Genomic DNA, 11,851 nt, shown 5'->3' with positions numbered 1-11,851 from the left:
TGGCTGGAGCTGACAGCGTGACGTGCCGCGCGGAGTCCATCGGGATCCGTAGCTGGGGCTGGCTGACGCGAGGTTGCCAGCGGAAGTGGCCGCGGGGTTGCCGGAACTTGTAGTAATTAGAAGCTCCAGTCATCAGTTGCCGCCTACTCGGGCAGCCGCCGCGTCGCGGTTACTAAGGAGTGGAGAAGGTAGTGGCAGGCGCCACGGTGGAGCGGCTCCGAGTTCCCCGGGAGGCTCGCAGGCGCGCAACCCGCCAGACCGGGCCGTCGCCCCCGCGGGTGTCTCGGAGGCGGAAGCGACGCCGGAGGCAGGTGCGGCTGGAAACTGGAAACTTAGTTTGCGTGACGGGTTAGAGTCTCCCCCGCCCCAGATGTAGCGTTTGGCAAGGAGTGGGCAGGAGCTCGTCCTTCATCCTTTTCTAGCCCTGTAAAACTGTACGTACTGGTTCTTTGGTGACTGTCATCTTAGCTGTTAGCATTGTCTTCGTGTTACAGAGAACTCACATTCACTGAGTGCCTACTGCCTGCCAGGCACTGTCTTAAGTGCGTATATATCCATCCTCTCATTTAGTCTCCTAACGGACCAGTCAGGTGAGGAAACTAAGGCACTTAACCAAGGCCAGATAGCATGTATCAGAACCTAGTTTAGCAGCCAGATTTTTTAAAATATAAATTTATTTTATTTATCATTTTTGGCTGCGTTGGGTCTTCGTTGCTGGACACGGGCTTTCTCTAGTTGCGCCGAGCGGGGGCTGCTCTTCGTTGTGCTGCGCGGGCTTCTCATTGCGGTGGCTTCTCTTGTTGCAGAGCACGGGCTCTAGGCGCGCGGGCTTCAGTAGTTGGGGCTCACGGGCTCTAGAGCGCAGGCTCAGTAGTTGTGGCGCAAAGGCTTAGTTGCTCCGCGGCATGTGGGATCCTCCCCGACCAGGGCTCGAACCCGTGTCACCTGCACTGGCAGACGGATTCTTAACCACTGCGCCGCCAGGGAAGCCCCCAGATGTTTTTTTTTGACATCAAACCAGTGTCATGCTCCCTTTGTTACCACCTGGGGTCCTTGGACTCTTTAATCAATAGAAATTGGTAAGAGGCCAGGCGGGGAATTCAGGTAAGGCTTTATTGGGACTCGTCCTGCAGCAGGAGGGAGCAAAACAAGAAACAGGTGGGGGTGGAGGGGTGGCGGGTGAGCTGGTCCCTTAAATGGGGTGAGGGTGGGGGGATGGGTGGGTGAGGTGGGAGGGGGGCTTAGCTGGTCTTCCCACCCCCTTGGTGGTGCTGTGTGCAGGGGTCATGGGCAGTACCCTGCTTTTGCTCCTAACACCTCAGAAGTGGCAGTTGGCTTCTGGCCTTTTTGTGTCTTACTGTTCATAATTTGCCCCAGCTGTGCATGCATGCAGTTACTTTTAGTCCTTTCGAGTTTCTTTGTATTTTGTTGTTCAAGGAGTTGTTTGTCCAGGTGCAAGCACTCTAGTAAAGGGTCACAGGTCTCAACCTATCTCACCTTTGCCGCCCTGCCTTTACAGTTTTAGGATGTAATAATATTCCAGATTTTTATTAATTCTTTTTTTTACACAAATATTTATTGAGCACCAACATTGCTTGGAACTGCACTAAGGAATACTAGGGGATCAGAAAAGACCTGTTCCCTACTTTCATGGAACTCCTACTCTAATGACTTAGAGTTATCACATAATAGGACTTAATAATGATCTACTACACTGCATCATTTTTTTTAACTCCCCACGAATTCCTCATATAAGTGTCCAAATGATTGAACAAACAGTACTTACTATGGGGTGGTCTCTGTTCTTGGCACTGGGCACATACCCCTGAATAACAGACAAAACACCTGTCCTGATAAAGCTAACACCCACCTGACCATAATTATTACTAAAAACTATTAGATGCAGTTTCTTCACCTCTGTGAAGCAATCCAGTCAGATGCCTCTGTAGCTTTTTATCTTTTTATAACTTATGTTTCAAGACCCAGCTCTAATGTCACCTGCGCTGTGAAACTTCCCTGATCCTTCTTCCTTCTTTGCAGACAGAATGAAGAACTCCATAGTATTGTGTTCATGGTTCCATTTAGTTCAGTAAGCACTCAATTGAGCCTCTTCAATGGACCAGACCCTGTTTGAGGTGCTGGGGATAAAGATATAGGAAGGACCCAGGCCTGGCCTTAGAGAGGCTCACTGAGGTTAGGGTGTAAGGAGTGGGGAACAGACAGGTAAGCAGGCCATTATAATACAGTGTGGCATGGTGCCTTCATTAAGAGGTGGGCTGAGGTGGTAACACAGATGAGGGTCAACCTGAGAAGGGGGATATACAGGAAGTTCTTCTGTATGCATCAGGCAAAGAAGAGGGGCAGAAGTGTGATAGACCGAAGGAATGGAAAAAGCAAATGTATGCAGATGAGAAGCATTATTCTGTGTGTGTGTGTGTGTGTGTGTGTGTCTTACCTTTCAACTTTGTCTTTGCTGGTTTTATCATGCATAAGTTTATTTTGTGTAAATGGACATATAAATGATCCTTTCCTTTCTAATTTGTGATTTGCACTTCCTATTAAGCACTCTAGCCCCACCCCATTGTCATAAAATTATTCTCTTGTTCCACTCCCTTGTCTATGTCTCCATCTCTATTTCTTTTCTCTCTGTTTCTGGGATCTTTAGTCCTGTAGTATTTTTCTAGGCCTCAGGTGAGACACATTTTGGATCAAAGGGTCACAGTAGGATATAATTAATGAGAAAGTTCAAGAGCTCTAAATGGCAAACTAAGAAGGAGTGCAATATCTATTTTACAGGTGAAGAAACAAAAAAAAAAGGAAGTCAAGAGGTCTTTCCCAAGATCAAAGATCAAGTAAGTACTATGCAGATCAGAACCAAGGTCCCCATATTCTGTAAGTTACTGGAGTTTTCTCCAGCAGTCGTCTTCTCTGACATTTTCCAGGCAGCTATATACTCATTCATTCATTCATTCATTCACCCTTCTAGCAGATAGGTGTGATTGGTCACAAGAGGGATTTCCTGAAAGACAGATTGACTGGATGACCGTCTTCCCCATCCAACCATCCATCCATCCCTTCATTTTCCCAGCACATTTTTAATGTGTTCTAGGCTCTATGCTAGGCTCTGGGATTATATAGGTCACTAGGTATTATAGGCCCCATAGCAGGTGGGAAGTTGGTAAAGGGAGAAAACAATTATAATAAAATGATAAGTATTATACTAGGAGAAGTATGGAGTATCGTGGAAGCATGTAGAAAGGGCCCCCAGCCCTTTTCAGAGTGGTCAGGGATCAGGAAATTCACAGTGCCCTGTGTTGAACCAAAGGAGATGTCAAGATCACTCATTCATTCCACAGGTACTTATGGAATCTATTATGTGCCAGGTGTTAGGTACTGGGAGTAAAGAGATGAACACCATAGATGCTGTCCCTCTCCTGGAGGGGCTCAAAGTCTAGTCAGGGAGATTAGAAATATGTATAAAACCCCTTGGGCCCTGGGAGTACCATTGTACCCTTCATTTGGCTCACATATGTTTATTGGGTGTTTCCTGTGAGCTTTCCAAGAGTGGAAGAATGACAGTGAATTGGACATGTTTCTAGACTTGGAGGTTCAGAGGCCATTGAAACAGCCCCCTCATGATTGTTAGTAATCTTATGAGAAATCTTATGAGAAAGGGGTCTGGCCATGAAAGACTTACAGAAGAAAAACTCCAGAGTTTAGCTAAAACAGCAATTATGTCCCTCTGGTAGGTTCAGTGAGGACTTTATGGAAGGGATGGCATCTGGACTGGGTCTAGAAAGAAGCTTGTTTTTTCTATTACCTCATTTAATTCTCACAACAATTCCCTGAGGCACAGGTTTTAATCCTCATTTTATATGTGAGAAATCTGAGGCCCAAAGAGGTAAAGTGATTTGCAGAAGGTCACTCCACTTAGTAGTAGAAACTAGTCTCAAATTTAAGTCTCTTGTCTCTAAAACTGTTGCCGCCTCCTACTGCACCCCTCTACTTTTCATATTTGTCACTTTCAGGAAACATTTTCTCAGGACACCTGATCCCAGCTCTCCACTCTGCTCCTTCTTTGTACTGAATCTCTTCCCAGACCCTCCATCTCAGGGTTCCGCATTCTTGCCAGGGTCTCCCTTCCCCTGGCCAGGTTCCCAAACCTCTGCTACCCCAAATTGTTGGAAGCTATCCCAAAGCAGATTAGGGAATGACTGGATCCTTTTAAAGAAAAATCTCAATCTCTAAGAGCTTAAGGTTCAAAAAATTTAGATCTTTGATAAGAGATTGTTTTCCTAAAGGAAGTGGCATTTGAGCTGAATCTTTTTTTTTTTTTTTTGCGGTACGCGGGCCTCTCACTGTTGTTGCCTCTCCCGTTGCGGAGCACAGTCTCCGGACGCGCAGGCTCAGCAGCCATGGCTCACAGGCCTAGCCGCTCCGTGGCATGTGGGATCTTCCCGGACCGAGGCACGAACCCATGTCCCCTGCATCAGCAGGCAGACTCTCAACCACTGTGCCACCAGGGAAGCCCTGAGCTGAATCTTAAAGCATGAGATCTGCCAGATGAACAAGGTGGATAGAGCTATTTTAGGCCAAAGGAACACTAAGAACAAAGGCATGGAAGACCGAATGTGTTTGGGGGAATAGAAAATGATTCTGTGAGCCTCTTGGGTGGAGTGACTGGAGCTGGAAAGTTAGGACATAGGTCTCCAGGGGCCTTCAAGACCAGGCTCAAGCTTGCTCAGTGGGAATCCAGTCAGAAGACTGTTGCAGTGTTCTAGGTGGGAGACGATGAAAGATTTAATGAAAGAGGTGAGTGTACTTCTGAGCTGGAATTTTCGTGACTCCTGACCAGTGGAATCCCATTTCACCAGGCATTATATTTGTCAGACCTCTCTTTCTAAAGCACAGCTTGGGTCATGGCTCTCCCCAACTTAGATATCATCCACGTCTCTCCGTTACCTCCAGTGTGGAGCCTGGGCTCCTAGCCTGGCACTGAAGGCCTTCAGAAGCAGGCACCATCCTTCCCATTCAGCCTTATTGTCCAAGACTCCCAAACACACCTCCTTCCCCTTCCTGGGTCAGGTTCTTTCTTTACTGTGCCAGATGTACCCACCGCCGTGCCCTTAATCCTGTGGCCCTTTCTATTAATGCTTATCCTTCTCTCTATCAGAAAACTCAGTTCATCTCTCAAACCCAATTTATCCAGTTCACATCTCAGTATTTGCACATCATCTTGCCTAAAGTATGAGAGCCCTCTTCCCTGAACTCAAAGAACATAGCTAGTGAACACTTAATATGTACCAGGCACTACCTTTCCAAGTTGATCTTCTCCTTTGTCTATTAAGGTAGACATTTTACGGGCGAGGAAACTGAGGCTTAGAGGGGTAGAGAATTTTCCCAGTCAACGAGTCAGGCAAGAGCCAAGATTCAAACCAGGTCTGTCTGAGCCCAAAAGTGATGCTTTTTCTACTGTTTCACTGAGCTACGGTTGATTTGAACCGAAAAACCCAGGGCCTATCTCCCTTGTTATCTAAAGGGCCGGCCCATTTCTGAAGCAGGACAGTGGGCCTCTAGGGCCTCGGAGTTAGGGTGTGTGTTAGGGGTGGTCCTGGTGAGTTCACAGACTGTGTTGGGGTGAGAGAGCAGCCCTGTCCCTTCTCACTTCTTACTTTCTTGCTTTCCTTGCTTGGCTCTCAGGGACATGGACTCCTCAGGAGTCTACAAACTGGATGATGGGAAGCCTTATCTGAGCAACTGCTTTCCGGCCAAAAATCTGCTTCGGATGCCAGAGGAAGGTCAGGTGACTTCTCGGATCAGTACGTTTGCCTCACACCCAGCTCCTGCTTCAGAATGTCCCTGACACCCATTTCTTCCCTTCAACCCCTTCCCTGCTGTTCCCTGCCCCTACGCAATCCCTTCCCTTCCAATCCATCTCCCCCCAGCAGTCTCAGGGAGCCTGATTTTTTTTTAATTTTATTTATTTATTAGAATTCTTTTATTTTTATACAGTTTTTTTCAGGTTACTTTCCATTTAGAGATATTGGCTATATTCTCCGTGTTGTACAATACATCCTTGAGCCTAACTTACACCCAGCAGTTGGTACCTCCCACTCTCTCACACCTATATTGCCCCTTCACCACCACCCCACCCACTGGTCACGACTAGTTTGTTCTCCGTATCTGTGGGTCTGCTTCTTTTATGTTATATTCACTAGTTTGTTGTATTTTTTAAATTCCACATAGAAGTAATATCATGCAGTACTTATCTTTCTCTGTCTGAGTTATTTCACTTAGCATAATGCCCTCCAAGCCCATCCATGTTGTTGCAAATGGCAAAATTTCATTCTTTTTTATGGCTGAGTAGTATTCTGTTGTATATATGTACCACATCTTCTTTATCCATTCCTCTGTTAATGGACACTTAGCTTGTTTCCATGTCTTGGCTATTATAAGTAATGCTGCTATGAACATTGGGGTGCATGTATGTTTTCGAATTAGTGACTTTTTTTTTTCGGATATATACCCAGGAGTGGAATTGCTGGATCATATGGTAGTTATGTTTTTAGTTTTTTGAGGAACCTCCACAGTGTTTTCCACAGTGGCTGCAGCAATTTACATTCCCACCAACAGTGCACAAGGGTTCTCAGGGAACCTTCTAAAGTGCACATCTAACCATAGTGTTCCCTTCTGTTTAGTGACTTCTCACTGCTAGTTCCTTTACCTTCTGCTCTAACCCCCCTTATCCTTTTTTACAACCCCTTTCCTTGATTTACGCCCTGTTCCATAGTGTTTATAGTATTTTCACATAGCTTTTTAATATTCGCCCAGAACGTTCCAGCCCTCATCCCAGTTATCCAAACTCCTCCCATCCCGCAAGGCCCAGCCCTTCTCCCACTTCTTTCAGTAAGCCGTATCCAGCTACTCCATCCCTCAGTGCCCATCCTCTCTTGAAAGCCGTCTTCCTTTCTGTGTTTCTTACTTGATGCGTAATTATAGTCTGCCCAGCTCCTAAAAAATGGCTTAAACTTGACTCTGCTAAGTAGTTTTTCAAACATTTATCTAGTTAAAGACTCCCCTGGGGCAGGGACTCCACCTATGCTGAGCAGAGTCCTGCAGATGGAACGCTGCCAAGAAGTGTGGGTTCACTGGATTGGATTTGCTGCTTTGAAAGGGTAAAGCAAGGGAGAAGTACCCCTAGCTTACCCTAGATGAAATGACATGCTGGTCGCTCTGTACATGGAATAGCAGAAGAACCTTCTCCTCCAGCCTGTGCTCTCCACTTCTCTTGAGTGATTTCATTTTTCACACACAGACCTTCTTTGGCTACCTATCTGTTGAAAACCCTCCCATGGAGCTCTCAGTATGCACTCATGATTTCACATCCACACCCCCTCACACACACATAGATGGACAGATAGAGAAATAAATATAGCCATATGTCTCTGCATGTGTTGGTATATGTACATGTACTTCCTGGCCCACTAAGGGCAATGATACCTCAGTCGCAAAGAGCATGCCTGCCGCCTAGATGTTGATTTCCAAATACCATTCTCCAGTAAACAAAGCCAGGGCTCCTAAGACAAAAACCTGTTTCTAGGGCTGAGGCAAGAAAAATACATATTGAGCCTGGAACACTGTGTGGTGCCAGAAAATAAAGCAGTGCTCAGAAAAATGATGGGGGCAATTTGAAAGGACACAGGTGCCAAACTGAAGGAGCGCCCAATGGCCAAAGCTGGAACAATATGAGCGGCAAAATAAATAAAGGTAGAATTGGGTTGGAATCCTTAGAATAAGTAAATAGTCATGATCCCATGCTGATACAATTAAATTAAGAATACATAAATAAGTGGAGGAGAAGGAAAAGTCCTTCCTTACAATAGAATTACAGTTAATAAATGTAGAAGGAATTAAAGAAATAGAAAATTACTTTTTTGGGGGAAAATCACTTTTAAAACATCCCAGTAATAACTTTTACAGGAAAGAAACTTCTATGGATGCTGTATCAATCAGGGTTCTTCAGAGAAATAGAATCAATAAGATGTGTGTATGTTCATCCGTGTGTGTGTGTGTGTGTGTGTGTGTGTGTGTATATCTCCTACAAGTTTTGTTTTCATATATGTATATGTGTTTGTATATATGGACCAACACACATATATAAATTACATATTTTTAACGAATTGGTTTATGAAATGTGGAGGCTGGCAAGTCTGAAATCTATAGGAGAGGCAACCTGAAAACTCAGAGAAGAGCTGATGCTTCAGTCTTAAGGCAAAATTTCATATTTCTTTGGGAAGCCTGTATTTGCACTTTTTTTTAAACATCTTTATTGGGGTATAATTACTTTACAATGGTGTGTTAGTTTCTGCTTTATAAGAAACTGAATCAGTTATACATATGTTCCCATATCTCTTCCCTCTTGCGTCTCCCTCCCTCCCACCCTCCCTATCCCACCCCTCCAGGCGGTCACAGAGCACCGAGCTGATCTCCCTGTGCTATGCGGCTGCTTCCCACTAGCTATCTACCTTACGTTTGGTAGTGTATATATATCCATGCCTCTCTCTCGCTTTGTCACAGCTCACCCTTCCTCCTCCCCATATCATCAAGTCCGTTCTCTAGCAGGTCTGTGTCTTTATTCCTGTCTTACCCCTAGGTTCTTCATGACATTTTTTTTCTTAAATTCCATATATATGTGTTAGCATACAGTATTTGTCTTTCTCTTTCTGACTTACTTCACTCTGTATGACAGACTCTAGGTCTATCCACCTCATTACAAATAGCTCAATTTCGTTTCTTTTTATGGCTGAGTAATATTCCATCGTATATATGTGCCACATCTTCTTTATCCATTCATCCGATGATGGACACTTAGGTTGTTTCCATCTCCGGGCTATTGTAAATAGAGCTGCAATGAACATTTTGGTACATGACTCTTTTTGAATTATGGTTTTCTCAGGGTATATGCCCAGTAGTGGGATTGCTGGGTCATATGGTAGTTCTATTTGTAGTTTTTTAAGGAACCTCCATGCTGTTCTCCATAGTGGTGGTACCAATTCACATTCCCACCAGCAGTGCAAGAGTGTTCCCTTTTCTCCACACCCTCTCCAGCATTTATTGTTTCTAGATTTTTTGATGATGGCCATTCTGACTGGTGTGAGATGATATCTCATTGTAGTTTTGATTTGCATTTCTCTAATGATTAATGATGTTGAGCATGCTTTCATGTATTTGTTGGCAATCTGTATATCTTCTTTGGAGAAATGTATGTTTAGGTCTTCTGCCCATTTTTGGATTGGGTTGTTTGTTTTATTGATACTAAACTGCATGAGCTGCTTGTAAATTTTGGAGATTAATTCTTTGTCAGTTGCTTCATTTGCAAATATTTTCTCCCATTCTGAGGGTTGTCTTTTGGTCTTGTTTATGGTTTCCTTTGCTGTGCAAAAGCTTTGAAGTTTCATTAGGTCCTATTTGTTTATTTTTGTTTTTATTTCCATTTCTCTAGGAGGTGGGTCAAAAAGGATCTTGCTGTGATTTATGTCATAGAGTGTTCTCCCTATGTTTTCCTCTAAGAGTTTGATAGTTTCTGGCCTTACATTTAGGTCTTTAATCCATTTTGAGCTTATTTTTGTGTATGGTGTTAGGGAGTGATCTAATCTCATACTTTTACATGTAGCTGTCCAGTTTTCCCAGCACCACTTATTGAAGAGGCTGTCCTTTCTCCACTGTACATTCCTGCCTCCTTTATCAAAGATAAGGTGACCATATGTGCGTGGGTTTATGTCTGGGCTTTCTATCCTGTTCCATTGATCTATCTTTCTGTTTTTGTGCCAGTACCATACTGTCTTGATTACTGTAGCTTTGTAGTATAGTCTGAAGTCAGGGAGCCTGATTCCTCCAGCTCCATTTTTCGTTCTCAAGATTGCTTTGGCTGTTCAGGAGCTTTTGTGTTTCCATACAAATTGTGAAATTTTTTGTTCTAGTTCTGTGAAAAATGCCAGTGGTAGTTTGATAGGGATTGCATTGAATCTGTAGATTGCTTTGGGTAGTAGAGTCATTTTCACAATGTTGATTTTTCCAATCCAAGAGCATGGTATATCTCTCCATTTATCTGTATCATCTTTAATTCTTTCATCAGTGTCTTATAATTCTTTGCATACAGGTCTTTTGTCTCCTTAGGCAGGTTTATTCCTAGATATTTAATTCTTTTTGTTGCAGTGGTAAATGGGAGTGTTTTCTTGATTTCACTTTCAGATTTTTCATCATTAGTGTATAGGAATGCCAGAGATTTCTGTGCATTAATTTTGTATCCTGCAACTTTACCAGATTCACTGATTAGCTCTAGTAGTTTTCTGGTAGCATCTTTAGGATTCTCTATGTATAGTATCATGTCATCTGCAAACAGTGACAGCTTTACTTCTTCTTTTCCGATTTGGATTCCTTTTATTTCCTTTTCTTCTCTGATTGCTGTGGCTAAAACTTCCAAAACTATGTTGAATAAGAGTGGTGAGAGTGGGCAACCTTGTCTTGTTCCTGATCTTAGTGGGAATGCTTTCAGTTTTTCACCATTGAGGATGATGTTGGCTGTGAGTTTGTCATATATGGCCTTTATTAGGTTGAGGAAAGTTCCCTCTATGCCTACTTTCTGCAGGGTTTTTATCATAAATGGGTGTTGAATTTTGTCAAAAGCTTTCTCTGCATCTATTGAGATTATCATATGGTTTTTCTCCTTCAATTTGTTAATATGGTTTATCACGTTGATTCATTTGCGTATATTGAAGAATCCTTGCATTCCTGGAATAAACTCCACTTGATCATGGTGTATGATCCGTTTAATGTGCTGTTGGATTCTGTTTGCTAGTATTTTGTTGAGGATTTTTGCATCTATGTTCATCAGTGATATTGGCCTGTAGTTTTCTTTCTTTGTGACATCCTTGTCTGGTTTTGGTATCAAGGTGATGGTGGCCTCGTAGAATGAATTTGGGAGTGTTCCTCCCTCTGCTATACTTTGGAAGAGTTTGAGAAGGATAGGTGTTAGCTCTTCTCTAAATGTTTGATAGAATTTGCCTGTGAAGCCATCTGGTCCTGGGCTTATGTTTGTTGGAAGATTTTTAATCACAGTTTCAACTTCAGTGCTTGTGATTGGTCTGTTCATATTTTCTATTTCTTCCTGATTCAGTCTTGGCAGGTTGTGCATTTCTAAGAATTTGTCCATTTTTTCCAGGTTGTCCATTATATTGGCATAGAGTTGCTTGTAGTAATCTCTCATGATCTTTTGTATTTCTGCAGTGTCAGTTGTTACTTCTCCTTTTTCATTTCTAATTCTATTGATGTGAGTCTTCTCCCTTTTTTTCTTGATGAGTCTGGCTAATGGTTTATCAATTTTATTTATCTTCTCAAAGCACCAGCATTTAGTTTTATTGATCTTGCTATCGTTTCCTTCATTTCTTTTTCATTTATTTCTGATCTGATTTTTATGATTTCTTTCCTTCTGCTAACTTTGGGGGTTTTTTGTTCTTCTTTCTCTAATTGCTTTAGGTGCAAGGTTAGGTTGTTTATTCAAGATGTTTCCTGTTTCTTAAGGTGGGCTTGTATTGCTATAAACTTCCCTCTTAGAACTGCTTTTTCTGTATCCCATAGGTTTTGGGTCGTCGTGTGTCCATTGTCATTTATTTCTATGTATTTTTTTATTTCCTCTTTGTTTCCTTCAGTGATCACTTCGTTATTAAGTAGTGTATTGTTTAGCCTCCATGTGTTTGTATTTTTTACAGATCTTTTCCTGTATTTGATATCTAGTCTCATAGCCTTGTGGTCGGAAAAGATACTTGATACAATTTCAGTTTTCTTAAATTTA

The 11,851-nt window shown here is 42.9% G+C and overlaps 1 protein-coding gene across 5 annotated transcripts in view; it reads left to right on the top strand.

Moving 5' to 3' along the window:
- The first annotated feature begins 247 nt into the window (after positions 1-247).
- The window catches only part of XRRA1 (X-ray radiation resistance associated 1), a 102,915-nt gene continuing 91,311 nt past the window's right edge, over positions 248-11,851 (top strand). For all 5 annotated transcript variants that reach the window (XR_009564916.1, XM_060303691.1, XM_030836073.2 and 2 more), the window contains exons 1-3: positions 248-311; positions 2,797-2,852; positions 5,701-5,798. Coding sequence is in view for 4 of the 5 variants with exons in the window: in XM_060303691.1 (XP_060159674.1) it covers positions 5,705-5,798 (94 nt within the window). In the remaining variant the exon portion in view is untranslated. The remainder of the gene's footprint in view (positions 312-2,796; positions 2,853-5,700; positions 5,799-11,851) is intronic.

The sequence above is a fragment of the Globicephala melas genome, chromosome 8 (genome assembly GCF_963455315.2).
Source record: "Globicephala melas chromosome 8, mGloMel1.2, whole genome shotgun sequence".
Taxonomy (NCBI): Eukaryota; Metazoa; Chordata; class Mammalia; order Artiodactyla; family Delphinidae; genus Globicephala; species Globicephala melas.
This window is presented reverse-complemented; position numbering and strand designations above follow the sequence as displayed.